The sequence below is a fragment of the Furipterus horrens genome, unplaced genomic scaffold (genome assembly GCF_987537825.1).
Source record: "Furipterus horrens unplaced genomic scaffold, mFurHor1.1.pri manual_scaffold_7, whole genome shotgun sequence".
NCBI lineage: Eukaryota > Metazoa > Chordata > Mammalia > Chiroptera > Furipteridae > Furipterus > Furipterus horrens.
The window spans coordinates 113035155-113062408 of record NW_028327177.1 but is presented as its reverse complement, the minus strand read 5'-3'; the positions used below and the strand labels follow the sequence as shown (position 1 = coordinate 113062408).

Here is a 27254-nt window from a genome sequence, read left to right as displayed (position 1 = left end):
AGGTCACCTCTGCAGATGTGCACTGCGAGGCCAGGCTTGCGCTGGGCTTTGAGGTAACAAGACACCGCTGGGAGGAGGTGAGTGGTGTAGGACACTCAGCAGGGTGTGTTCAGGTTCTCCTGGCTCTCTGACTCCTCTCACCAAAGGAAGGACTATTCTATGTCTATTCTTGCTTTTTGGAAGGAAGGGATTCAGATTAATGTATGCAGTCTTGGGCTCAAGAACCACAGCTCCCATAGAACCCCCTCCATGTTGCACAGACTCATTTGCTCTGGAGCGCAGCCATGGATGAGAAGTGTTTGTTTCATATGAAGCTTGTTTCTAAATAAACACGAAAGTCCCTTCTGGAAACCCATGGCTTTTCTTTTGGAGTAGGGCTCAAATGAACAGTGCTGGGTCTCCCCAGTACCACAAACACCATCGGGTCAGGGGCAGCTCCTCACTTGCTATCTTTATCCCTGCCAAAGCCTGTACCATTCAGGATCACAAGCAATGGGTCCTCACTGCTGCTGCTGGTGCACCTCTGTCAGCCCCATGGCAGGGCATCCTGTCTCATGCTGGAGAGGGGTACACACAAGTGACATGAAGTCTTGCATATTGAGCAGAGTTCAAAAACCAGGTGGAAGGGGCTTCCCCATAAAATGTTAGGCATAAGAATCACAGGAACAAGTGAGCCAGCAGCCCACCGGGAGACCACATCATGGAAGGATGACACAGGAAGAGACCATCAGGATGTATTGATGAGATCTGAGTTAGGCAGCTGAAAATGCACTTTGGAAGCCCAGAGGGGTAGAGAGTGTATGACTGCGGGCATCGGGGAAACCTCCTGAAAAATGGGTGCTGGACACTAAGGGGTGAGCAGGAGTTTGTCAAGTAGAGAGGAGGAAAAGAATTCCAGAGAGAGGAAAAAACACTGTGCAGAAGCTCAGGAATATAGAGAGCATTTAGTGTTCATAGACAATCACAAGGCTCTTCCTGTTGGCCATACTAGGAGGAGCAAGAATCCAGTGTCCAGAGATGAGCTCAAGAGCAGCAAGACTACACAACGACTCAAAAGATGTGGACAGGAAGGTAAACCTTTGGGCAATTGGAGTTTGAACAGAGGAACTCTGTGACTCTATGTGCATCTTGGCGCTCACACTCTGGCAGATGAGAATGGATGAGAAAGCTACAAAGCGATATTGGAGAATAATTCATCAGGAGGTTTTTGCAGTAGGGCAGGAAAATTGATGAAGCCCTTTGTTATGAGGTGGTGGGGGATGGAGAGGAAGGGAAATATCTGAGGAAAATGAAATGGAGCTGACAGACTGTGTGTCATGGGACACAGAAGATGTGATTCCTAGGGCCTGGCTAGTGACAGCACAGGGTGCCAAGGGAGTTATGGACTGAATTGTGTTCCCTAGGCTTGTCAAGTAGGAGGCCAAAAGGGAAAGCCGGCATGATGGCTGAGCGGAGACATTACCAGGCTACAGCTGGCAGAGCAGGGAGAGAAAAGAGCCACCAAATGTGACTCTACTTAAGAAAAGCTTCGTTGGAAAGTGAAAAACAGAGAACATGCAACATAGAGATGCCAGACAACAATGTTTTAGTTTTAAAATAGCAATGACTTATGCAAGTTTAAGTGAAAAGGCTGGAGTTGGGAAGAAGGTGAAGTTGAATGAAGGTCAAGGGAGTGAAGAGTTCAATGAAGGGGGAGTTACAGGGTGGGAAGGATGGATAATCAGTCTAGCACAGTATTTCTCTCTGCCCCTCTGTCCAAGGCTGCTTTTTGAGTGACAGCCTCAGGATGTCCTAAGGATGCAATAAGATAACATTGTTAAAGGATTTTCCCCATGCCTAGCAAAGAGCAAACACTCAGTGAACATATTTATTCTAAGTAGGAGAACCAGTGGCCTAAGGCTGAGGCTGTGCTGTGCTATGAAAGCGAGACAGGCAGCGATAACAGTGACCATTGGGAGCTTGTGGTCTGAGTCTTGTCAATCTGAACAACCAGACATGTTCCAGACAGGCACTGGCCAATACAGATGTTAATGAATAGTGCAGTGTGAAGAGGGGCTGGCCCAGTCCAGTAAGAGCCCACGTAGAAGGTACTGACCACCCTCCCAATGCTAACTGTGTGCTGATGCAGAAAGAGATGGATGTTTATCCCTGGGCAGATGGGTGGGGAATTCTTAAATGCTATTTACACGACTTCAGTAAAAATGCATCATGAATCCTGCCCTGTCACAAGCATGCATGAAAGTTGTGCTTTAGTTCAGGCCTAATGGGCTTTATATAGTACAATACTGATTTTCTTTCATGTTTTAATAGAATTCGATTTAATATTTGCTTTCTGCTCTAGCTGCTGGCTGTTGACTGATTCAACACAGAATCCTTCCCTGGTGCCCCTGACCTTGTTGTTATTCTCTCATTTTATGTGTTGGCATTTGATTCCTGTCTCCAGCATGAACCACTTTACACATGTCTTGGTTCAGCTGGCAACAGTCACGTGCATGAATTCTGAATGCATTACTACCCAGAGCGGCTGCTCCAGCAGACCTAGCATTCGGAAGGGAGGCTTTGAGGCAGGATGCATTTCCATTAGTTAGACATTGGGGAGATGCAAAGCTCAGCTTAGGAACCTGAAGCTGGGATCTGTTCTGTTGTTGGGTAGGAGATTCTCCGACTTAACCTCAAATTGCTCAACATTGTGGCCATTAATACAGCAACATTTTGCCCTTCTGCAAAGTACCAGGCTTCCTAGAGTTTTCATCAAGGCATTTCAACCTTTGCCAGAGTGAGAACAGTCATAGACAGAGCTGTCCAGAGGGAAGAGGCTGCTATTCCTGAATCTCAGTGAGTCTGGCTGGTTTGTAGGAGAGAGTCTGTTCAAATTTCATGTACTCTGACCTCTAACATTTGGAGTACAGTGTAAAATTGGCATTGGAGATGGTTTTTCCTCTAGTAGAAAAAGGTAGCCAGTTTCACTAGTGGGCAGCACAGGGCAATAGTTAAGAATGTAAGCTTTGGAATCAGGCACGTTTGCATGTCCATATTGGCTTCAGTTCTCATAGACCATAAGATCTATAGCCAGTCTCTAATGTCAGCTTTAGTTTCCCTTTCTATAAAATTGAGTTACTTATTTTATCTTCCCAGTAAAATTTATAAGGGGATTAAATCATGCTACGTAGCTAACAGAGTGTCTGGAACAAATGCTCTTCTTATGTCATGGGGTCAAACATGGTGGCTGTGTGAATCTTGAAGACCATCAACCTTGTTTCTTGTCTTCATGCATCAAAGCTTGTGCAATGTGAATAGTCATCTCTCCAGGTGTTCTGGCAGCTTCCCTACAGAGAACTACACCCACCGACCTGTCCACACCACACAGAATTCAAACTGTGTGAGCTTTTGTGCAGGATGCAAGGATATGTTGGGACTTTGATTGTCTACTCATATCCCTCAACCCTTGAATTCTACACTAATTAAGAAAGCAGAAGAAATCCAATAAGTGTCCAATACACACCCATATCATTGACATTAAAGATGTTTGGAGGATGTGACTTGGTCCTAAGAATGAAAAGACTTGAACCCAGGTTTTTGCATCCTCTTCTCTCTGGCACACATGATTGAAAGGAGAGCCCCAGTGGGAATGACTGAAAAGGGACTTTGGGACAGGTTGTCATGTCTGTTCACAATTTTTCTCAGAATACATTGAAAGTGGAGATTGGGTTGGAGAAGGGGAGGGACCCATTCATGTGGTGAGGATGGGAACACATTGATGGTCGAGAGATGCTGGATAAGGAAGCTTCTGCCTAGCCTCACTGGGTATTTTCTTGTCTCCTTATAGGTGTTCCATCAGGTCCCCGAAATGTCATCTCAATTGTCAATGAAACATCCATCATTCTGGAGTGGCACCCTCCAAGGGAGACAGGTGGGCGGGATGATGTGACCTACAACATCATCTGTAAAAAGTGCCGGGCAGATCGCCGGAGTTGCTCTCGCTGTGACGACAATGTGGAGTTTGTACCAAGGCAGCTGGGCCTGACCGAGTGCCGAGTATCCATCAGCAGCCTGTGGGCACACACCCCCTACACCTTCGACATCCAGGCTGTCAATGGAGTCTCCAGCAAGAGCCCCTTCCCCCCACAGCATGTCTCTGTCAATATTACCACGAACCAAGCTGGTAAGTCTGGAGGTGTCTCTGCCCTTCTTTCTTTCTCTGTGGTTAGCTATTTGTCCATCTCTGTGCAGGAACAGAGCTGCAGTCACACCCAGCCTGTTAGTCTGCCCTCAGACCTCCTCCCAGGAATGAAGGTTGAGTAAAGGACATTTGTGGTCACAGAGGAAAAGGTGTATTGTCTCACCTGTGAAAGGGAACTGAATTTTGAGAAATTTGCTTGGGCCCAGCACAAAAGCAAAAATGTGTATCCAAACTAGAGTAGGACCTAGTCCTCTGCATCCAGCTGAGGCTCAACAAATGCCCTTGGAAAGACAGATGGATAGACAGATGGATGGGTAGTGAATGGACAAACAGACATCTCGATGGATGGATGGATGGGCAAGTGGATGGGTGGAAACCCTGCATAGTCTTGAGAACAACAGTGCTACTCTGTTAGAAAGCCCAGTGACACAAACTTTGCAGTAATCATGTGATAATGTCAGTATTGGCTTCATAGATTATTTTTCAATTAAATTCATTAAATTCAAAAGTGCATTCTCCTTTGTACCTTGCTCAGATGAATGCTACACTATTATGGAGACCTCAGATAACTGGCAATAGATCATTCCTGATAACTAGTACTTCCCTGTGGCATGCATAGCTCAAAACACATTTTCTTCTCTTTTTTTTTTTTCTTTATCTCTTCTCTTCTGGCTTTTCTCTTTATCATTTTTCACCTCTTGAAACAATCAGTTTCTTATCATATCCATTTAACCAGTTCATTCATACACTTATTCACTCATTTATTTATTCATTCATTATTAAAAGACAATGATTAGCATCTACTATACGCCAAGCTGTGGATTAGACACTGTGAGGGATACAGTGATACTGAGACACCATTGTTCCTCCCATGAAACTCATTAGCTGAAAAGTTTACAGGACACAGAGTACAAAGCTCCAAGGCAGTGTCTTCTAGGTACCATGTGCTATACACACGCAGGAAGTACCAAAGGAGTTAGAGATAAATGAGCACTCTCTCCCCAGGGGTGGTACAAGGCTGAAGAGGGTAAGTAAACACCACACCTCTAGGCAATAATGAGGGTCATGGACAATGGACCATGATCTTATTTGCAATTATGGATTTTTCTCAACAAATTCCAATAGGAACATTTGCTGGTGAACTGACAGGAGCCGAGCCTATCTCTTTGCGCGCTCTCCCTCCATATATCTTCCCCTTCTTGACTGCCTCTTTCTTGTTCCATCCTCTTCTACTCCCCACCTCCTCATCCTCAGCTCATTCTGCCTCTTTTAATACCAGGCATCTCTGATGGCAGATGATTCTTGGGTTTAAGCTGTCAGAACGGAAGAAGAAAAAGATGTCGTAGCAGAGCGTGGCTGTCCAGATGGCTGTGTTGTTGTTGAGAGTGTGTGTTCATGTATGCATGTTTGTCTGTATGTGTATGGTCATGTGTTTACATGCATACATGTGTAGTGAGAAAATAAGAGGAAAAGTGTGGGAGCCTCCAGCTGGTGACCACAGCCCTGATGCCATGGAGACAAAGGTTGTGACAGTGTATCTTACCCAAAGAAAAAAGAATGGTAATTTCGACCTCATATTGAGCATGTGACACGGGCAGCCTTTGTTAGCTGTATTTCCCTTGCAGAGTCTAAGGCAGAAAACTATCACAACTTCTAGGAATAATAATCTTGTGAGGCTGTCATGCTATGCAGGGCTTGGCTGTCTCTAAGCATGTGCGAACAAAACTGCCACTTATATCGGTTTGCTTTGATTTCTGCCCCGCCCTTCCTTTACCCTGCTATTCCCAAACCTGCCCATCTGCTTGTCTTGCCATCTGCACCTTCCCAGGCTGCAGTGGAGCTGAGGGACCAGGGCTCCTACAAGGGATCCTGCATTGCCAACATTCAAAATATTTATTTTTATTTTCACTTATTCGCATGCCTTTCTACCTCCCCCTGTATCCTTAACCTTCCCTGACTTTGTGGTCCCAGCCCCAGTGTCACCTTCCAGTCTATGATTTCCCTTTGAGAATTCTGAAATTTGGGTGCCAGAAAGTTTACAATCCATAAAAAAAGTGTGTAACTGCTCCTTGGTGGCACTTGGTTATTATGAAATAAATGTCAAGTTGACCAGTGATTTCCAGTCTGTGGGTGGCAGGGCTATGAGGAACATGGTGATATCACAATGCATTGGTGAATGCACATGTGAATGCAAACTGTCTTCAACAAACAGATAATTTATTTTTTATTGATTTTAGAGAGAGAGAGAGAACGAGAAGGAGGAAGAAACATCAACGCACTGTTATACCCATCCACACACCCATTGGTGAATTCTTGTATGTGCTCTGACCAGGGATTGAACCCACAACCTTGGCATTTAGGATGATGCTCTGATCGACTGAGCTACCTGGCCAGGGCAACCAGTAGATGATTTTTTTTAGAAAATGAGAACCTTCAAAATAAGCACTGGAACCTGTACTTCTGCAAGAACAGCTTAGAAACATGAATAGAAGCTACATTTTATAAGAGATGAAAGAGAGACTAAATAACAGGCATCATAAAAAACCCTAATGACTTAAATCCATGAAAAGATGAGGTAGATGAACCCAGGTATCACCAGTAAATCATAACATGTCTCACCCTTTTCAATGTCAGCCACTCCACCCTGACCTCATGGTATAGTGTGACCTCCCTGTCATTGCCTGTGGCAACCACCACTCTTCTCTTTGGGTCATGAGTAGGTAGTTGGCAGGTAAAGAATTGACCACTTGACTGAGAGCAGTCCTGGAATCAATCTTCTGGAAACTATCCAAACAGAAATAGCTAGAGACCATTCAGCAGGTCCTGACTGAGGTGCAGGTGATACTTATAGATAACACCTCATGTTGGTGTTCCTTTTGAGTTGACAAAGAATTATGAAATACATGGACTAGTTTGACCTCATATTTACCCTATGACTTGGGCATTATGGTTCCCATTTTTCATGTAACAAAGCAGAGGCTTAAAGGAATTTGGAGAATCTTGTATTACACGAGGGTCAGCAGAATACCTCCTCTGTTTCTGCAGTCTTGTTTCCTGCCCTAAGATGGACTGTCCCTCTGGGCTCTCTGTTTCATAGCCTTCGAGCATGGAGGAATTTTTCAGAGTGAACCAATGCTTTTCTATTGAGAGGAGGGGACCTCACTGTGTAGCCCCTGCTTTCTCTGTGACACTGAAACATAAAAGGCTGTCCCCTGCCTCTGGATTGAGATAGGGGATGGGTGTGTATTTGTTGACGGAACAAGTTGTTCCCAAAGTGAATTGGGTCCTGATAGTGGATGTAAGGGTCACATGAGAGTAAAGTCTGGACAAGTTGGTTTTGCACGGAATATGAAGCCCGGTGCTCAAGATCATCAATTGTCGTAGGTGGCTGCTTGCTGCTCTGACCTGGTCCTCCTTTGTTTAGGAGCAATGGACCACATCTGTGGCTGGGCATGCAGTTTTAACTGTTCACCAGACACAGCACTGTCATCTCTTCTCAGGGCTGCCCAGACATGCCACATGGGAGCACTGTGCTGCTATCATGATCCCCATCAATGGAGGCAGACAGCTCATCTCAGCTGATTTAGGTATCCAGCAACAAGGGTTATGTTTGGTCTCAGTCCACCAGAGAAAATCACCAAGAGGCTTTTCTTGACCTCAAGGGTTGTGATCTAAGAGACCATAGGAGATCCTGCCAACATCTTTTGGCCCACTGGGGACATAGTAGATACAGTTCCTCCCACAGAGGCAAGCATGACTGGGAAACACCAAAGGGTCTGTTGAATCCTGAGATAGTCTCTAACACCTTCTGTGATGACTCCAGCCATGTACATAGCTACTCAGTATCTTGTATCATTTGGACAGTTTCGGGATAGGATCCTCTCCCAGCCCATAGGCAGTGGCAGAGAACTATCTTTTTTTTTTTTTTTTTTTTTTTTGCATCTCCAATGTGTGAAGCCCCTACCATGTTCTTTCTTTATAAGATGAGGTGGGTCAGACAAAGAAGCTGGAGTTAGAGTGCTTTTGGAATTTTCTTGGTATCTCACAGCCCACACATGATGTTTCAGGGTTTCAAACTCAGATTTGTGGCTATTTTATCTTTTGACTTATCAAAAATCTCATTATGGAGAGAATATAAGTTGTAAGCTCTCTCCAAGCTATTGCCACATAGCTGGGACACTTCAGCTGTCAAAAAAATGTCCATCATCTTTGGTCAGGGTTGGTCATGAATTATGCAAGCTCAGATTTATGTGAGGTCTTCAGGGACGTAGCCTTGCTTTCAATACAGCTGCCTTGAGTTTAAAATAGACCAGATCAGGTGGAACTCTGTCTCAGTGGCCAAGGGATCTGCAGAGAGGTTGTTATCTCCACTAACTCTTGCAGTCACTCTCTGGCACCTGGCCCCAGATTCAGACTGATGGCTGGATCATCTGGCTGTCAGAGAGAATTAAAGTGAATGACAAACTTTACTTCTTTTTTTGCCAGCTAGAGTGAGAGTGTCAGAGTTGGGGAAGGGGATCTCAGAGGAAATCTTGGGGAAAAAAATAAGACTAATCAGACTAGTACATCTATAAAGTCAACTTGTAGCAAGATAAAGTCAGTGAATTTAGGACCATCTAAACCAGAGAGAACAAACTCAAAGACCCATGAGCCCAGGCAGGCAAGAAAAAGGAAGAAGCAAAGCAGGACCAAGTGTCAGGGAATAGAGTGGTGGGGACGGCAGGAAACTGAAGAGAACAAGGGCAGCCACTGCTCAGCTCCAGCAGGTGGTGCCAGGCCTTGTAAGCTGAAAATCCAATTTTAAAATATTGACAACTAATTATAAAATTTTAAAGCATTTGAGAGCCAAACAAATTCAATCCAGGATTTGGCCTATTGGCTGGTTCAAAGGGCTAATCCAATTTACCCAAGTTCAAAAGGTGAGCGTGGTGTGTTGTCTCAGTCTCATTCCACTGTGGGGCAGTCACTTCCTCACCTCTTGGGCTCATGGGGTTAGTGCCTCACTTTGCTCCTCATATGACCCATGCAAATGCATTGAACTACCGTGATACTTCCTTTCTCAACTGTAAAATAGGAATAATGACGCCTGCTTCCTAATGCTGTTGTGACAATCAAATGAGACGAGGGATAGAAAATTGTGTTGTAAACCATGCTATGGACTGGGAGTTGAGCATTATTTCTAAGAATATGTCCTGAGCCAGGCAGCAATTTAGATTTTTTTCTTCCTATGCTGTTTCTTTCCAAGGCCTCTCAGTCTCTTTGTTTGAGATTAATGTCATCCCCATCAGATAAATGACAGGTTTTGGTTTGTCCATTCTTCGAGGAAGGAGTGGGCACCAGAAAAGAGAGCAGCAAAGTCTGCATCCCGATGAGTTAATGCTGAGGACGGGTGTGGAGCTGGAGCCTGTGTACCTAGCACAGGCTGATCTTGGTGCTCCAAGGATCCTGTCTGTCTTTCTTCATTATGTGTTTGGAGAAGCAACACTTTCCCCCTTACTTTCATGATACCTTCATCGGTTTTATATCTGACATTTGTATTCCACACAGTTTATGTAAGGCCTGCTGTGCCAATAGCATGTGGGACACTAACATGTACACTGTGCCCACAACACACACAATGCATTAGTTAACTCGGTTTTAAAAATACATACTTTTTTTTTTTAATAATTAGAAGCCCCTAAAGTTTGTTCGCTTTTAAGGCATTTTTCTTCCTTTTTAAACAACTTTATTGAAGTATGATTTATACTCCATAAAATCCATCCCTTGGATTTTAGTATAATCTTTCTTTTTACTTTAAATATATATATTTTTGCCCTGGCTGATATGGCTCAGTGGATTGAGTGCCAACCTGTGAACCAAAGGGTTGCCGGTTCTATTCCCAGTCTGAGCACATGCCTAGGTTGGGGACCAGGTCCCCAGTTGGGGGCATGCAAGAGGCAACCACACATTGATGTTTTTCTCCCTTTCTTTCTCCTTCTTTTCCTTTCTCTCTAAAAATAAATAAATAAAAATAAAAAATTATTTTTAATTACAGTTAACATACGTTATATTAATTTTAGGTGTACAGCCCAGTGATTAGACATTATATAACTTACTGAGTGATCATCCCAATAAGTCTTGTACCCATCTGACACCATACATATTTATGACAATATTATTGATTACATTCCCTGTGCTGTACTTTATATCCCTGTGACTATTCTGTAACTACCAATTTGTACTTCTTAATTTCTTCATCTTTTGCATTTATCCCTCTAGCTGCCCTCCCCTCTGGCAACCACCAAAATGTTCTCTCTCTATGAGTCTCTTTCTGTTCTGCTTGTTAGCTTATTTTATATTTTTTAGATTCATTTGTTGATAAATATGTATTTATTGCCATTTTATTATTCATATTTTAATTTTCTTCTTCTTATAGAAGACCCTTTAACATTTCATGTAATACAGGTTTCATAGTGATAAAGTCCTTTATCTTCTTCTTGTATGAGAAGCTTGTTATCTGTTCTTTGATTCTAAAAGACAGCTTTACTGAGTAGAGTAATCTGAGTTGTAGTTCCTTGCTTTCCATCACTTTGAATATTTCTTGCCACTGCCTCCTGGCCTGCAAAGTTTCCATTGAGAAACCAGCTAGAAATCTTGTGGGAGTTCCCTTGTTGGTAACTAAGTGCTTTTCTCTTTCTGCTCTTAAGATTCTCTTGGTCTTTAACCTTTGACATTTTAATTATGATGTGTCCTGGTGTGAGCCTCTTTGGGTTCATCTTGTTTGGGACTCTCTGCACTTCTTGGACTTGTATGTCTATTTTCTTTACCAGGTTAGGGAACTTTTCCATCATTATTTTTTAACTTGTTGTTCTATTACATTGACCCACTTTTCTCTCATTGGTCTCCCCTGCCCCACTCTCCCCCCTCTACCACAGTCAATCCCCCCCTGTTGTCCATGTCCATGGGTCATTTATACCTGTCCCTTGACTAAATTCTTCCCCTTCTTTCCTCCCTCACCTCCTGCCCCCTCTTCTCTGGTCTCTGTCAGTATGTTTCTTGTTTCCATGCCTCTGGTTCTATTTTGCTTGTTTCTTTGTTTGGTTTATTAGGTTCCTGTATTAGGTGAGATCATATGATATTTGTTTTTCACCCCCTGGCTAATTTCACTTAGCATAATACTCTCCAGTTCCATCCACGCTGTCATGAGAGGTAGGAGTTTCTTCTTTCTTTCTGCTGCACAGTATTCCACTGTGTAAATGTACCATAGTTTTTTGATCCAATCATTTACTGATGGGCACTTGGCTGTTGTAAATAGCACTGCTATGAGCATAGGGAGGGGTGCATAGGTTCTTCTGAATAGGTGTTTCAGGGTGCTTAGGGTATAATCCCAGTAGTGGAGTTGTGGATCAAAAGGCAGTTCCATTTTTAGTTTTCCGAGGAAGTTCCATACTGTTTTCCACAGTGGCTGCACCAGTCTGCATTCCCACCAACAGTGCACTAGGGTTTCCTTTTCTCCACATCCTGGCCAGCACTTGTTTTTTGTTGATTTGTTAATGACGGTCATTCTGATTGGTGTGAGGTGATATCTCATTGTGGTTTTAATTTGCATCTCTGATGGCTAGTGATGTTGAGCATCCTTTTGTAGGCCTATGGGCCCTCTGTATGTCCTTGGAGAAGTGTCTATTCAGGTCCTTTGCCCATTTTTTAATTGGATTGTTTGTCATCCTGGTGTAGAGTCATATGAGTTTTTTATATATTTTGGGAAGCAAACCTTTGTCTGAGGCATCATTGAGAAATATATTTTCCCATACAGTTAGTTCCCTTTTCATTTTGATGATGTGTTCTTTAGCTGTGCAGAAGTTTTTTAATTTGGTGTAGTCCTATTTGTTAATTCTTTCCTTTATTTCCCTTACCCTAGAGAATATATCAGTGAAAATATTGCTGTGTGGGATATCTGAAATTTTACTGCCTATGTTTTCCTCTAGGACTTTATGATGTCATGGCTTATGTTTGTCCTTTTTTTGTTTTGAGTTTATTCTGGTGTATGGTATAAATTGGTGGTCTAGTTTCTTGTCTTTCTTTGTTTCTTTGTTTCTTTGCTTTTTTTTTTCCTTTCTTTCTTTCTTTCTTTTTCTTTTTTTTCTTTTGCATGTACCATTTGAGTTCTCCCAATGCCATTTGTTGAAGAGGCTATTTTTACTCCATTTTATGCTCCTGACCCTTTGTCAAATATTAATTAACCATAGAGACCCAAATCTATTTCTGGGCTCTCTATTCTGTTCCATTGATCTATGTGTCTCTTCTTATGCCAGTACCAGACTATCTTGATTACAGTGGCCTTGTAATATAGTTTGATATCAGGTATTGTGATCCCTCCTACTTAGTTCTTCTTTCTCAAGGTTGCTGAGGCTATTTGGGGTCACTTTGGGTTCCATATAAATTTTTGAGATATTTGTTCTAAATCTGTGAAATATGTCATTGGTATTTTAATAAAGATTGCATTGAATTTATAGATTGCTTTGGGCAGTATGGACATTTTAATGATGTTAACTCTTTCAATCCATGAACATGGTATGTGCTTCCATTTATTTGTATCTTCCTTAATTTCCTTCTTCAGTGTTATGTAGTTTTCTGAGTACAGGTATTTTACCTCCTTGGTTAAGTTTATTCCTAGGTACTTTATTTTTCTTGTTGCTATGGTAAATGGGATTTTTCTTTTAGTTTCTATCTCTGGTATTTTATTGTTGGTGTACAAATATGCCTTTGATTTCTGAATCTTGACTTTGTATTCTGCTGTTTTGCCAGATTCACTTATTAGGTCAAGTAGTTTTTTGGTGGAGTCTATAGGGTTTTCTATGTACACTACCATGTCATCTGCAACTAATAACATTTTTACTTCCTCCTTTCCAATTTGGATGCCTTTTGTTTCTTTTCTTGTCTGATTGCTGTGGCCAGAACTTCCAATACTATGTTGAATAAAAGTGTCTTTTTGTTGTTTGCTTGTTTTTTTACATAGACTTTCAATTCCTTGTTCTCTCTCTTCTCCTTCTGGCATGCCCATGGTGCCAATGTTGGTATACTTGCAGTTGTACCAGAGACTACTTATAGTATACTCATTTCTTGGGATACTTTTTTCTTTTTGCTGTTCTGAATGGGTGTTTTCTGCTTCCTTATCTTCCAAATATCTGATTTGATCCTCTGCTTCATCTACTCCACTATGGATTTCCTGTAATGTATTCTTCACTTCAGTTAGTGTATTCTTCATTTCTGACTCTTTTTATGTTTTCTGGTTCTGTCTTTATTTTTTTCTGTGTCTTTGTCGAAGTTCTCACTAGGTTATTCTACTCTTCCCCTAAGTTCATTGAGCATCTTTATAACCAGTGTTTTGAACTCTGCATTTAGTGGATTGTTGTCTCCATTTTGTTTAGTTTTTCTCTGGAGTTTTGTTCTATTATTTAATTTGAAACAGATTTCTTTGTCTCCTCATTTTTGTAGCCTCCCTATGTATTAGGTAGAGCTGCTATGTCTCCCGGGCTTGGTAGAGTGGTCTTCTGTAGTAGGTGTCCTGTTGGGTCCAGTGGCACAGCCTTCCTGTTCACGTAAGCTGGGCATTTCAGGCATGCCTCTTTGTATGGGCTCGGTACACCCTCCTGTTAGAGTTGAGCCTTGACTGATGTTGGCACATCAATGGGAGAGATTTACCCCCAGGTCATTCTACTATAAGCACTGGCTGAGACCAGAGTAGAAGATATGCTGTGCAAGGGCCCACCCTATAGAGCAGGACTTACTTCTGTGGGTCTCTGGTGCCCATTGAGTCCTCCCCTTGAGTGTCCTTGTGGAGGTGGTTGGGTAGTGCTCAGACATGGTCTAAAGCTGCTCACTGGGTTCATTGGCTCAGATGCCTCCCAGGAGGTGTAGGCTAAGGTCAGTCACTACCTGTGCTCTTCCCAGAGCCACCTACTATGAGCTAAAAAATGACCTGTAGATGGTTACTCCTTGTGTTGGTCCCAGGCGTGCTCAGGAGAGGCCTAACTATGAATCAAAGCTTACTTCCACTAATGCTGGGCATGAGACCACTTAATGAGAGGTAAGGGTATATCAAGGCCCAATGCTGCTTGTCTAAGAAATGTTAGGATGGTCTGAAGTATGAGCCAAAATAGGCCATTCATATGGAAAGCCACTGGGAACATCTTAGGTGGGTGTGTAAGTTGAGTGGGGCAAGGTCTCAAAGAATTGCCAAGGTGAGATAAGCAGTGTAAACCAGGTTGATAGAGCTAAGATAGAGTTGCTACCTGTCAGCTGTGTGGGGGGAGGCCTCAGAAAAACAAAAATTACCTCTGCTCGCACTTCTGTTTGGGAGAAACCTGCCCCTCCAGCTCTTGCCCCAAAGCTAGACAGTTCAGTTCCTCCCCTTACATCCCTGGTGCCTTTTGAGCTGCTGCCCCAGTGCTGAAGCTCAGAGTGAATGAGCCCAAGTAAACCCATGAATGGTTCCTTTAAGATGAATGTCTGGGACTCCAGAGGCCTTTGCCTCACTCAACCACAACCCCTGCTAGTTTGTACAGCCAGAAGTTATAGGGACTTCTCTTCATGGCACTAGGATCCTGGGTCTGGGGGCCTGGTGTGGGGCTGGGTTCCCTTGATCCTCTGGTGGAACCTCTACAGCTGATATAACTATCCTGACTTTTATCCAGCACATGTGAGTGTGGGACCAGCCCATTATGCATCTCTGCCCCTGCCACCTGTCTCCATGTGACTTTTTCTTTTTAGCACTAGTTATAGGACTTATATTCAGCTAGATTTCAGGCAGTTCTGAATGATGGTTATTCTGTAGTTTAGTTGTAACTTCGATGTGGTTGTAGAAGGATGCAGGTACCTCATTTACCTGTGTCACCATCTTGACTGGAAGCCAAGGAATTTTTGAAGTTCCTAGACAATTAAAGTTACTCAGAGACACTACTTTTCCTACAAAAGAATTATCTAGCTCACCAATTTCTCAGAATACATCACCTAATTTGCATTATTCCTTAGTTAAATATAGTATTTGCATGCATAAAGAATAATCTTTGAATATGAAAGGAATTTTATGATATTGCAATATATTGAGCTCTTTGGAGGAAAGATACTATGTAAATCTCAAAATTAAATATTAAAACAATATTACACTGCTGCCTGCAAAAATTTAGAGTGTTAAGATCCATATGCTAAAACTAGTTCATTTTTAAGGACTGGTCTCATTGGAAATTAGCAGGCAAAATTTGCTCCAGCACAGAGAAAAAATTGAGTGAGAACTCTAAAAAGACTGGAATGACTTCAAAACTTCTACTGAAGTTAATAAAGAAAATTTTACAGACCCTAAGTAAATGAAATTTTCACTCTTCTTAATCCAATTTCATTGCTTTCTTCTCTTTGTTAATTCTAAAAAGGTTGTTAATATGTATTGTTTCTTAAGCCCTGGCATTGAGAAGGAACTGCCAAGTGGCATCAGAAAAGTCTTGACCATTTGAAAATGATGGTGTGTTTTCTGCTGAGCTGAGCAGGTCAGCACATGGTACTGCCTATGACCAAAGTTGTGGCTTCCACCCAGGGAGCCTTCGGGCTCTCCATTACATGGTGAGCTCTGCAGCGAAGCAGATTTTCTCACCTAACCCAGTCTCGTGAGGGAGGGGCCACACAGCACTAGGCACAGGGACCCTTCATAAATATTTGCCAGTTTCCTGTAGTTTCCAAATATGAGTTAGTATACAAATGCTTGGCTGATGTATGGTGGTCAGAATATGTAATGGCAGCCCACAGTGGCCAGATGAACCCTCCAAGTCAGCTAGGGGACCAGGTATCTTCCTCTTCTGTGGCTCCTAGAAGGAAAACTTGAGGGAATGATTTAAGAATGATGCCAGGAGCCCTGATCAACTCAGAAGAACACTGAGAGATTCAGCCATATTCAAAGGGCTCCGTTTATTTGTTTGTTTAATCGCTTTAACTTTGGACTGCATCCATTCGTTCAGCACAGTCTTTGTGACTCTTTCCACATACTGACTCATTGGTTTCTGTTCCTGTTCACTCACTTACTCAACATCTTTTGAGGCCTTCTGTGCACCATGCACTGCTCCAAAAACTGGGAACACAGTAGCAAACAACATGCAATAACTCGTGCCTTGTGGAGCTCACATTCTAGTCCACATCACTCACAGAGACTGGGATGAGAGACCTAGAAGTCATAGGTGAGCAGGTGACTAGATGAAAAGGGATTTCAGGGGATCCCAAACCTACAGTGTGCCAGCTCTCACTTTCCAAAAGTTAGGATATAATCACATTATCCTAGAGAGCATTTCAGTCTGTGATGGTTATTGCTATACAGTGACAGTGTTGGGGGGGATATTTTATTGTTCACTGACTGGCCAATTTGAACTTCATGTGGATGGGTACACCTGCTGGGCCACGCAGTGGTTGGGTGTGGGAATTCTCACTGCTTTAGTTCCTGAGCAGTGGTTAGCAATGCTGCTAACAGCCAGAAGACAGCTGAGAAGGCGCACCTGCATCCCTGTGAGGATGACTAGAGGGCACCTGTTTTCTCATTTCACCTCATCTTGGACCAGACACTCCAACTACATGGCTTGTTAAGTGAAAATGGGACTGCTGGCAGCAAGATTGTAGTAAGTTCCTTACCCTCTTCAAAGGCCAAATGAGATTGTTATAACACTCATTGCAGAAGGCACCTACAGTTGGATTAGGGGCTTGTGGCCATGGCAACGGGTGATGTGTCCACTCCATGAACCGACTCTAATCTCCAGGAGAACAGGTCCTGTATCCATCGTATTAGCTTGTTCCCCGGTGTCTAGCTAGATTCCTGAAATGATAGCATTTAATAAATATTCATTGAATAAATTAATAAGTTATCAAATAACATGTGAATAAATGATGCAGTCTTTCTTAAACTACTCAGGCATCAATAAATGGTGCAGCTTCAGTTCTTTCTATGATCTTTCCATCTTTAAGCATATTTGGGCAGGTGTTCTGATTGGAGTTAAGCCCCTCCATTCTCCCAGATGTTGGTGAGACTTGGGACTTCCTGGGTACACTTTCCTCCCAAAACATGACCCTGTGAGAAGCACTGCTATGACCTGGCCTGTCCTGCTCCCAGAGATGCAGGGACCCAGCTGCTTGAGCAAGCACAGTTGGGGGTAGTTGGGATGGCATTCCAAAGCTGTTGTCTGTCCACCTGCACACCCGCCAACTCTGTGCCTATCATTTTCACAGCACCATCCATGTTAAACAGGCAGGAGCTCCAGGGGTTTTTGAATGCAGCAATTAACAAAACAGTAATCAAGCTAAGTGTTTAATTTCAGAAAATTAGCATCTTCTCTGAGCGGATGTGAGAGATGGGGGGAAAAAGGCACATTAAATGTTCTGGGTAAATAAAGGCAATGCTGGACCACAAATATTTTCCAGTGCAAGGGAGATTCTTTGCCAGCCCCCCCAGGCCTTGGATTCAGTTTCCTTATGAGACTTGAGCTATAGATTTGAGCCCTTTAAATGTTTGTTTTCCTTCCTTCCTTCCTCCCTTTCTTCCTTCCTTCCTTCCTTCCTTCCTTCCTTCCTTCCTTCCTTCCTTCCTTCTTTCCTTCCTTCCTGTCCTCCCTTCCTCCTCTCCTTTTTCTCTCAACAGAGCAAAGTCTTTCTCTCTCCAGAACAACTCAGGGAGCTCATTTGTGCCCCCTTTGAGCCTTTGTACACCATAGAGATCCAGACATATGTGTTGTCCTTCTGTGAACTGTCCTAGTTATAAGGATGACACAATGAATTCTTGAATGTGCCTTCATTTCTCATGTGCATAGGTCATATTTCTTCTGATAGACTGGGGGCTTCTGAGGGGAAGGACTGGGTCTTGCTCCTCCAGTAACCCCTGCACCTCAGCATGGTGTCCTGTGTTCCAGGATGTCCTGGCTGGCCTTACATAATGTTCACAGTTTAGTGGTGCCTCATAAATTAGCAGGCTGCCATTTGTTTGCAAGACCAGGTTTGCATGTGGGGAGGGAAGCTTGTGAGGAGGTGGGTGTGTAGGGGACTGGGTGGATACAGGACCTCTGGTGTCTGTTGGCTCATCTGATGCCCTGGAAGGAGGAGAGGGCACAGGACAAGAACTTGGCAGGCAAGGAAGGCAGATTTTCAGGAAGAATACTTTGAGGTCTGAGCACAAGAGGAATCCTTGAGGCTCAATGATGAGGTGCCACAGCTAAGCAAGGAGACAGGGCTCTCAGGTTGGGTTGATGGGGGCAATGTTGTGGGAGTACAGGGGAACTGTGTTCTTACAGGGCCACAGGTCCTCAGGAAGGGGGCTGGAAATCTTGCTTAGTGAGTGGCCTTCCTGTGGAGGTCGGATGGGCAGCCGGCACGGAGGACAAAGAAACCAAAGCTGGAGAATGAAAGGATGATTTGCAAATAGGTGTCAGGGTCCCCCAGAAATGTTCAGGGAAGGTGTCTGGGGAAGGAGGGTTCAGTTCTGTGCATGTGTGATTTGTGGAGATGTTAGGCACCCAAGTTTAAGTATTATTTATGCAGTTGGGTATTTAGGCTTCTATTTTTTCTATGAGGTGGAGATAAATTTGGCTGCTGATCATGAAGGGAAAGTATTGGGGTTGAATATTTGAGGAGAATGGAAATAATTTGGCAGGGCCATTGCAGAGAATGGGAGATGGAATTGACCAGAGAAATTCAGCATTTCTGAAAGTGTTGAGGGTCATTTGAAGTTGTTGATCACATATTTACAAATCTCTCTGTTTGACATGTTATGTAACCTTCTTAGCAGTACATGGCTGCTGGAGAGCAGGCCCTACAGGAAGTTGATTGATCATGGGTCTCTCTTGGGTTGAGTTTTGCTGGTTGTATTGTATGAAAAGGTAAAGACCACTCATGCCCATGGGTAAGAGGAGTATGGTCAATTATGTTATTGCAAAGATGGAACCTAACTAAGCTGGTTAATAAGGAATATAAATAAGGGGAAAGGCTGATGCATTGGGTGAAAGTCAAGGGTAAGATGGTCAGACAAGGCCAACAAAAGTTGCAGTGGTCTCATCAGAGGTTGCCATCAGGAAGCAGAATAGTTGAATTTGTGGTTTTGGAAATTGAGCAACTTCAGGTGAGGCCAAAACTAAGTATGCCACAGGGATGGCAGACATGAAAGAGTAGAGACATGGCAGAGAGTACGCTCCTCAGGTGGATGTTCAAGTCATCCTCAGGAGGGCAACGCTCAGAATAGAGAAGAAGGCAGAGCTGAAAACCCAAGTCTTCCATGAGCTGGAGAGTGATGGTGGGAGGGAGCACACAGTGGTCTCAAGCTTGGAGAGTGGCAGCCCAGCCACATGGCATTTTTACAAGGGTGTAGGAGACAGTGAACAATGGTGTGTAAGAGGTGACAGGGAGCAGGAGGACACAGCCCATTTGCTGACCCTGAGGTGCGCCCAGTGTAAAATCATAAACTGCCACACTTGAGAGGGCTAGAGATCAGAGGTATCCCGAGGAGTCAGGATCAAGGGGACCCTTGTGGGGATGGTGGTGTGCAGGGCAGGGTTCAAAGCTGGGCATTGCAGAGTAGAAACTTGCCTGCAGGAGGAGGTGCTCCTCAAGGCCAGGACACTTAGATCTCCAGGCCCAGGACAGGCACAGGCCCAGCTCCCCTTCCCGCTGTTGGTGACAGTGGTGTCAGGCTTAGAGTGGTGGTGGTGGGTGCCCCAGCTGCGATGGGTGCTCTGCTGAACATGTGTGCATGAGAGCCAGGGAGTAAGGAGCACACAACCTGCTGTAGGGTTTTGTTTGCTCTCTCCTGTGGCTGCTTCAGTGCCAGTGTTTCCAGAAAACTGCCTTCTGTAATTAAACATTCAACAAACCAGAGCTGCTACTGCTCTGGTCCCACACCAGGAAAGACTGACAGGCTTGTAGGAGGTGGAGCTGAGCACTGAGCCCCAGCTGCCACACGAGTCCTGATGGGTCTGTCCTCAGTCACCCTAATAGTCACATTGGGGTGCCTGCCTAGGACAGGCCTCACCTGACAATTATCCCCATGCACTCATACATTTCTTCAGAGCCTCCTGCCTCCACAGGGCTATGGCTTTCTTGATTGCTGTCTTTCCTGGGGACCCAGGAGACAGAAAAACTCCAGGACCCCACTAGCCAGGATGTCTCCTCTTCTGGCACAGGGATTTGCACACTTCTACCTCTGTGGGGAGCCCTGACCTCCCTGAGGGATCAGGCAGCACCCATCTATGAGTGATAGGATCCTGACTCCCTTCTCCCCCCATGCTGAGCATCCTTAAGGGGCTATGAAAATGCCGGGTGTGCGAGTGTAGGGGAGGGGAGCGAGGACCTGCAATGGGACAGGAGGCCAGGCTATTTCTGCTGAGGACTTGGGAGTCATTTTCCCTTTCTCACCCTCAGTGCTCTGATCCATCAATTCCAAGAGTTGACATAAAACTAAATGACCTTGGATGTCCTTTCAAAGTTGAATGTTTTGATTTCCAGATTTCTAGACAAACAGATCTCAAACTTGAGCATACATCAGAATCCCCTGGAGGGCCTGTTAAAACACCGATTGCTGAGCCTTACTCCCAGAGTTTCTGATTCAGTAAATCTGGGGTGAAGCTCACAATTCTGCATTTCTTACCAGTTCCCAGGAGATGCTGATCTGGGGCCACATTTTGAGAACTAGCAGGGTCAGATGGATGATCCCAATAAATACACCCTCCACCCTGAATCAGAAGTAGTATCAGAAATGAGGGTCTTTGCTATACATCCCTAGAGCAGTCCCCAACCCCAACCCCCTAGGCTTAGAACCAAACATGAAGGAGGCTCCTGTCTGGGGGTGAGAAGCTGACTCACTCACTCAAGCCTGAAGCCTTATTTTCTCTTCCATCCCCACATGAAACTTAGCCAATATTCTACAATGGTGTCAAACTGATGCCACCCACCCAAAGCAGTTCTCTGTTCCCAGGTGACTCCAAGGTAAAGAGAGAGATTGGAAGGGAATATCAGGGTCATCTTAAGGCACAGCCCAGAGCAAAAGCCAAGAAGCCAATGTCCACATTAGGGAAAAACAATTAGAAAAATAATTAATTCTGCTTTTGTATTCATACCCAGTATCCATACAAATTGCTTATTTGTTTAATCTACTTTGACCACAAATGTTACTGCACCAAAAATATTTAATGAGTCAGGCTTCCTAATGTAAAATTCAAGCATATTTGTGCAATGAAATGAGTTTTCATCAACAGAGGGGGAACCTGTTATCTAAGTGCCTTATTGACAATGTTATCTCCTAAAATAGCAACATCAGAGGAAACACAACTCATCTCTGCACAACTCATCATTTACACAATTTATTTGTGTGTAAACTGTTTTTCTTTGTCATCAGTACTGGTGGGCCTGAAGTCTTTGGTTAATATGTAAATATATATAAATATGTTTTTTTCCCTAAGAATGTGTTTCACATAAGGAAAAAGATAACCCACCACCCCCAACTCCTCCCTTCAAACCTCATCACGCATACATTTCAGGAATTCACATAATTTAACCTGAGGCCTCAGGGGACTGCTGGAGGCTGCCCAGCATTTTTGGATCTGCCTGTGGACCCTTCAGAGTCTGGTTGGGGAGATAGGATATGGACTGGCCTTGGGGTTCTGGGATTCCCACCTCGGACACACCCAGAGCAGAGTGGACGTATTCTGTTTTTTGCACTATGCTTCAAGGAAAATTTTGTTTGGAGAGAGGATCCCACTGCCCAAAAAGAAGAAAAGTTAGAAAACTATTCACATGTGGGTCACATTTCAATGGGAACATGCTAGTGAGATGGGAATTGCCCACCACAGCCTCTCGGGGTCTGTCTGTCCCTTCTTCCCTGGGACAGCCATATTTAGACTCACTTACCTTCTTCCCCAGGTGCCCACTGGGAAATCACAACACTACCTTCCCTTCCCCCACATGTGTTAGGTACAACTCCATGATTTTCTGACCCCTTTTACCACTGATGTTTTTAGAGAAGATGCTGCAATCATTCCAGTCAAGGTAAACGTTTACCAAACATTTATTATGTGCTAACACAGTAGGAAGAGGCTGAAAACATGACATCTACCCTCAAGAATTTATTCCAGTGATGGAGAGCACAGATGAGCACCTGGAAAATCAGATCAACACATGCTGTGTCCCAAGGCAGCGATTACAGCCCAACGTGTCATTAAAGGAAGGGCTTTGAGTTAGGAGGAGGGAAGAGGATGTTCTGTTGAGCCTGGTCTGGCAGGGCTGAGCCAGAGCAGAATGAGGCCTGATCTGGACCTCTGAAGGTTGGGTGGCGTTACGCAGAGAGGTGGCCAGAAGAGGTGGTTCTACAGGAAGAGATCCCCAAACCTGAGTTCTGCTGGAACATGGTGAACAGAGCATTAGATGAGAGCAGCAGGTTCCTGACAGGGAACAGGGGGAGGTGGCCTGGACAGGCCAGCGGCCATCACATTGTTAAATTAAGAGAGGGAGTTGGGACTTCTTCCAATGGGGAGCCATTGAAGGTTTTTAAGCACCAGAAGAATGTGGGTAAACTGAGCTTTGGAAAGATTAACCTTGCTGCAATCAGCTTGAAGTGAAGAGGCCTGGACGTAGATAATGGAGTTGGAACAGCATATTAGGTGTGAGGAGATACTGGTGACAAGTCCAGGAGAAAGGCGGGACCAACCCCATAAAGCTTTCATGACTCCCAGGCCTGAGTCATGGCTTAGAAAGTATGCGCAGTGGCTCATCTCTTCCCCAGAGTCATAGGGTCTCCTAACCTCAAGGACAAGGCACCCCATCATTTATTTCCTAGATTACTTCCTAGAAAAATTTCCGGTAATTTGGAGATGTCACAGGAAACCACCTGTCTTCTGGAGCATTTATCTGATCGTCCTCTGGCAAAACCCACTGCTAGCCTTCCCTTTTCTCCAAGCCCATCCTTATTCATTGCCTCCACCCTGGCTAGGCTGACATGCTTATTTATCTCCTCAAATATTTTTAAAAATATAAATACCCAAGGTTGTCACTGAACTGTGCTTTTCACATGCACCCTGGGAAACTATGCCCAGGAACTGAGGTGCATATGTGAACAGTGGTGGTCTCAGAAGGAGACATTGGGTGGTCACCAAGTCCCATGGCCTGGCAGATTGGATCTAGCTAGAAGGTGCAATATGTTCAGAACATATAAAAGTTTATAATGTAAGGATTAATATTCCTGTTTTATAGTTGATGAATTTGAGGCCCAAGGAAGTTAAGTCACTTTAGCCCAAGGTCACACAGTAAGCAGTTAGTAGAACCAGAGAAGAAAGTCACCTACTCCTGCAGCACCTGCAGGACCCTGACCATAGCCTTTTCCTATTTCTGCTCATTTCTACTGCCCTGAGCCGGGGCCCTAGGCTCCTTACTATTCCCTACCCTACCTTGTTCTCCTCATGGCTTAGATCTGTGATATAGATGGCAGGTAGTTAGTCTAAGGATGATTTGACTCGGAAATGCTAGTCTAGAATATAGGTTGGCATTACCATATGATTCTGCAATTCTATTCCTAGGTATATAACCAAGAGAAAAACAAACACAAATCTACACAGACACTTGGACGTGAACATTCTTAACAGCATCATTCACAAGCCAAAGTGTAGAAACAATGTCCATCAACTGAGGGATATTTGTCCTAGAAAAAGTAAGGCCTGGGATGGTAGAAAGGGCTACCATGCCTCAGATGCACACTGCTCAGGCTGGGGAAGGTGCATTGCTTCGAAGGGTCACTGTAAGGACCTACACCCTCCAACCATGTGCAAGGGCCTGAGAAAGCTCCCCACTCTGCCGTTAGTTACAGTGAGGGAAGCAGATTGACTCCCCTTTCTGTGGGCTACCTAGGAAAGTACAGATATGAAAGTCCCCCTAACTGGAAAGGCCATTTATCTTCCAGGAGACTGGCTAGAGCTGTCATGTTAACCAAAGTAGAAGGGACTCAGCTGTGACCTCAGTTCCTATGGCAGGTGAGAGGTGGCCTCAGAACAAGGCTGTCCCTGGAATGATTTTCACCCACAGAGGCAACGTTTTTTTCTTTAGATGAGATTAGCTGAACTCTGAAATCTGTTTCATGCTTTTATAACCTCTTCAAACATTTTACTCCAATAGATCAACTTGATTTTGAGTGTATGTGAGTTTTTCTATTATTTTGTTTAAAATAGAAATATTTTTGATGTCTTAAATAAAACATTTTAACATAATAGACTATTATATGATTTATTGTATCCCAAATGGATTGTGTTCAAAACTGTAGAAAGAACTATTTAGACATAAAAGTCAAGACATTAGGACATACTTTTAATAAGCAAAGATAATATATTAGAACTTAAAAACCATGAACTTATTCTCACATTTTGGAAGCTGAGATGCTTAATTGTTAAGGGAAAATGCCTCTGTCAAATAAGGAAAACAAAATGAAGAAAACTTTGAACATGACCACGTCACTAACTAAATTAAATGGTCAAGGACTATGACAAATATAAGATTAGGGGCCAGGTAAACCTGAGCTGTGAGAACGAGCTTTCTGCACAATAAGACTCTAGGGTCCAAACTGTGGGTTATTGATCCTAAGATAGTCCTCACCGCCATCCTGACCCAGCCTCAGTCTCACAGGTTTTCAGGCGCTGGGATCTCCTTTGGAGCCCTTCTTACAATTGGAGGGCTGTTTGATGGTCAGCCAGGCCCCCATCCCTGATGCCACTGGCAGTGACCCATGACCAGTTTGGACCAACACTTGTCCCAGTGAGTTCTTTCATAACTTGCAGCTGGGGCCAACCTGTTCCTGCAGTTGATCCACATCTCATCTGTCATTCTAGAAAAGAAAATTTTATGCCTTTCTCTGCTATATGGGATATACTATCTTGGATCCGTCTGCTGCAAAAACAAAGTGGGAGGAGGAGCTCCCTGCAGTTTTCCTGGGGAAAACAGAGACAAGGACTCAGTCACTCATTCTGCTTTTGTGTTGTCTCCATCCCTGAGCCCCTTGACCAATGAAGTTTGAAGAAGAAGTCTCTTTCTGTTTTTGACACATGGAAGGGCTTCTTATATTGGCTCTAGACTCTCTTACCCAACACTCCTGGTTCTGATTCTGGTCAAACCCTAGTTGATTTTTTTTCTCGGTGAAAGGATACTTTTCATTGTTTCCCCATTCTTTTCTTTGGATTCCAGCTTCCTGTTGGGTCAGCCTCTTTATTCAGTGAAGAAGGAGTATAGGGCAATTTTGATTCTGTCTGGGATTTTTGGAGCATCTGCTCATTAGGCCAAAAACACCTTGAGCCGTCAGTAGTACCTTCTTTCCAAATAGTGCCCGAACTAATTCTTTGTTTTTTACTTTTTCTAAAGAAAGTTTCATATTTTCATCTTGGCCAAATTTCAATAATTTTGTGAACTCTTTATTTTCATTTCCTTTTCTCAGTAGAATGTTTAATTTAATCAAAAGTGTTCTGTGTGCTTGTGAGAGAGAGACTCCTTCAAGCGTTAGATGAAACGGTTCCTTCATCTGAGGCTGCAGGTTTATGGAGAAAAGACAACTGGCCAGAACTTACTGTTGGAACAAGTGTATCCAGGGCCATAGAGGCTACATCTTTGAACTACTCTTCCCATCCCTCCTTAACCTGCCTTAGTTTTAAAAGAAACAGTTGTTGTTTGAGTTGATATCTGTGCTCGTTTTTATTTTCTCTTTTGTCTGAAGATTTCATAGCACATAAAACACCAGATCTAAAGGTGGCATTACATTTGGGGAAGGGAAATAACAACAAATATATCACTGTAGTTGATCATCAAAGGCAGAGCACCAAATGAAAGCTGCCCCTGAGTTTCAGGCAGCAAGAGTAATACTTTTTCACTTTCTCCCATGTGCTAAATTCCATCTCAATTAAAGTGTAAGGCTTTTAGAGTGACCTGTGTGAGGAGAAACAGCCTGCCATGGGGTCTGTGAGTAGCATGTCATCTGCATAAATCTGTGAAATGTGGGTGGCGGTGAACTTTACCCTCCGTCAACTTCTGGATGTGCTGCCGCATGACTGCTAGAAGGTCCTTGCTGTCTGTGTAACAGGGTCATTTCTCTTGGTGGATTTTGGCTATTGATTGCTTCTACATCACCCTGCCCTGTGGTTGCCTCCTTACCATCTGACCCCATCTAGACTCCAAGGTCCTTCAGGGAAGACCTGTGACTCTCTTCTTTGTCCTTCTGTCCCCAGTGATTAGATCAGGAGCCTGGCATAGTTTTGCAAATACATTGTCTTGAATGATGGCTTTCTGGGAATTAGAGGCAAAGAAAAGAACCAAGCCTATCCAAGTCCTCAGGTCGTTAGGATTAATTTTTCCAATTTTTAAAATGTGGCTTCAACTCACAAGGCAGAAGGATCCTGAAAAGCTGCATGGCATTGGCATAATTAACAATGTGGAAATTGTGTTTCCCCATGGGTCTGAAAGGGCGCCTGCCCTGCACAGTGGTGGGGGAAGCAGGCTTCCCAGGAGCCATCCTCTGTCCCTGTTGGTGGGCCCATCAGGATCCCCCAATGATCTTACTGAATCTGAAGACTGTCTCACCTTCCTTGAAGCACCTTCCTCCTCACCATGGCTCTGCACAATGCACACGAGGTCTTAGAAAAGATGATCATGAGTCATCCTCATGTTTAACCATCTACCCTGATGCTAAATCCACGCTCAGTTCCTATTTTCAGTTTACGTGACTTAGCAGCCGCGTTTCGCAGATTCTCTCCTCTTGGGAGTACTTACTGTCACTTGGTTTCTAGGCAATTACACCTCCTGTTTCCTCTGACCTCACTGGCCTTTTTTTTTTTCCCTCAGGCCCCTTGGCTATTTTCTCCTCACTTCCTGAATCTTCAAATATATATTCTGTTTTACTCATTCTTTTGGGGATCTCTGTCAGTTCTGTTGTTTTCAGTACCTTGAAATACTGATGACTCTAAATGTCTGTCTCCAACCTGGACCTCTTACACATGCATTTGCCTACTCAGCGTCTACTCTGGGACGTCTTGGGAATCTCACACCTAATAGGTACACTTGCTCT

At 43.8% G+C, this 27254-nt stretch overlaps 1 protein-coding gene across 1 annotated transcript in view; it reads left to right on the top strand.

Moving 5' to 3' along the window:
• Positions 1-27254, top strand: part of EPHB1 (EPH receptor B1) — a 153694-nt gene that overhangs the window by 20422 nt on the left and 106018 nt on the right. The window contains exon 2 of the mRNA XM_090284300.1: positions 3827-4162. Within this exon, the coding sequence (XP_090140426.1) occupies positions 3827-4162 (336 nt within the window). The remainder of the gene's footprint in view (positions 1-3826; positions 4163-27254) is intronic.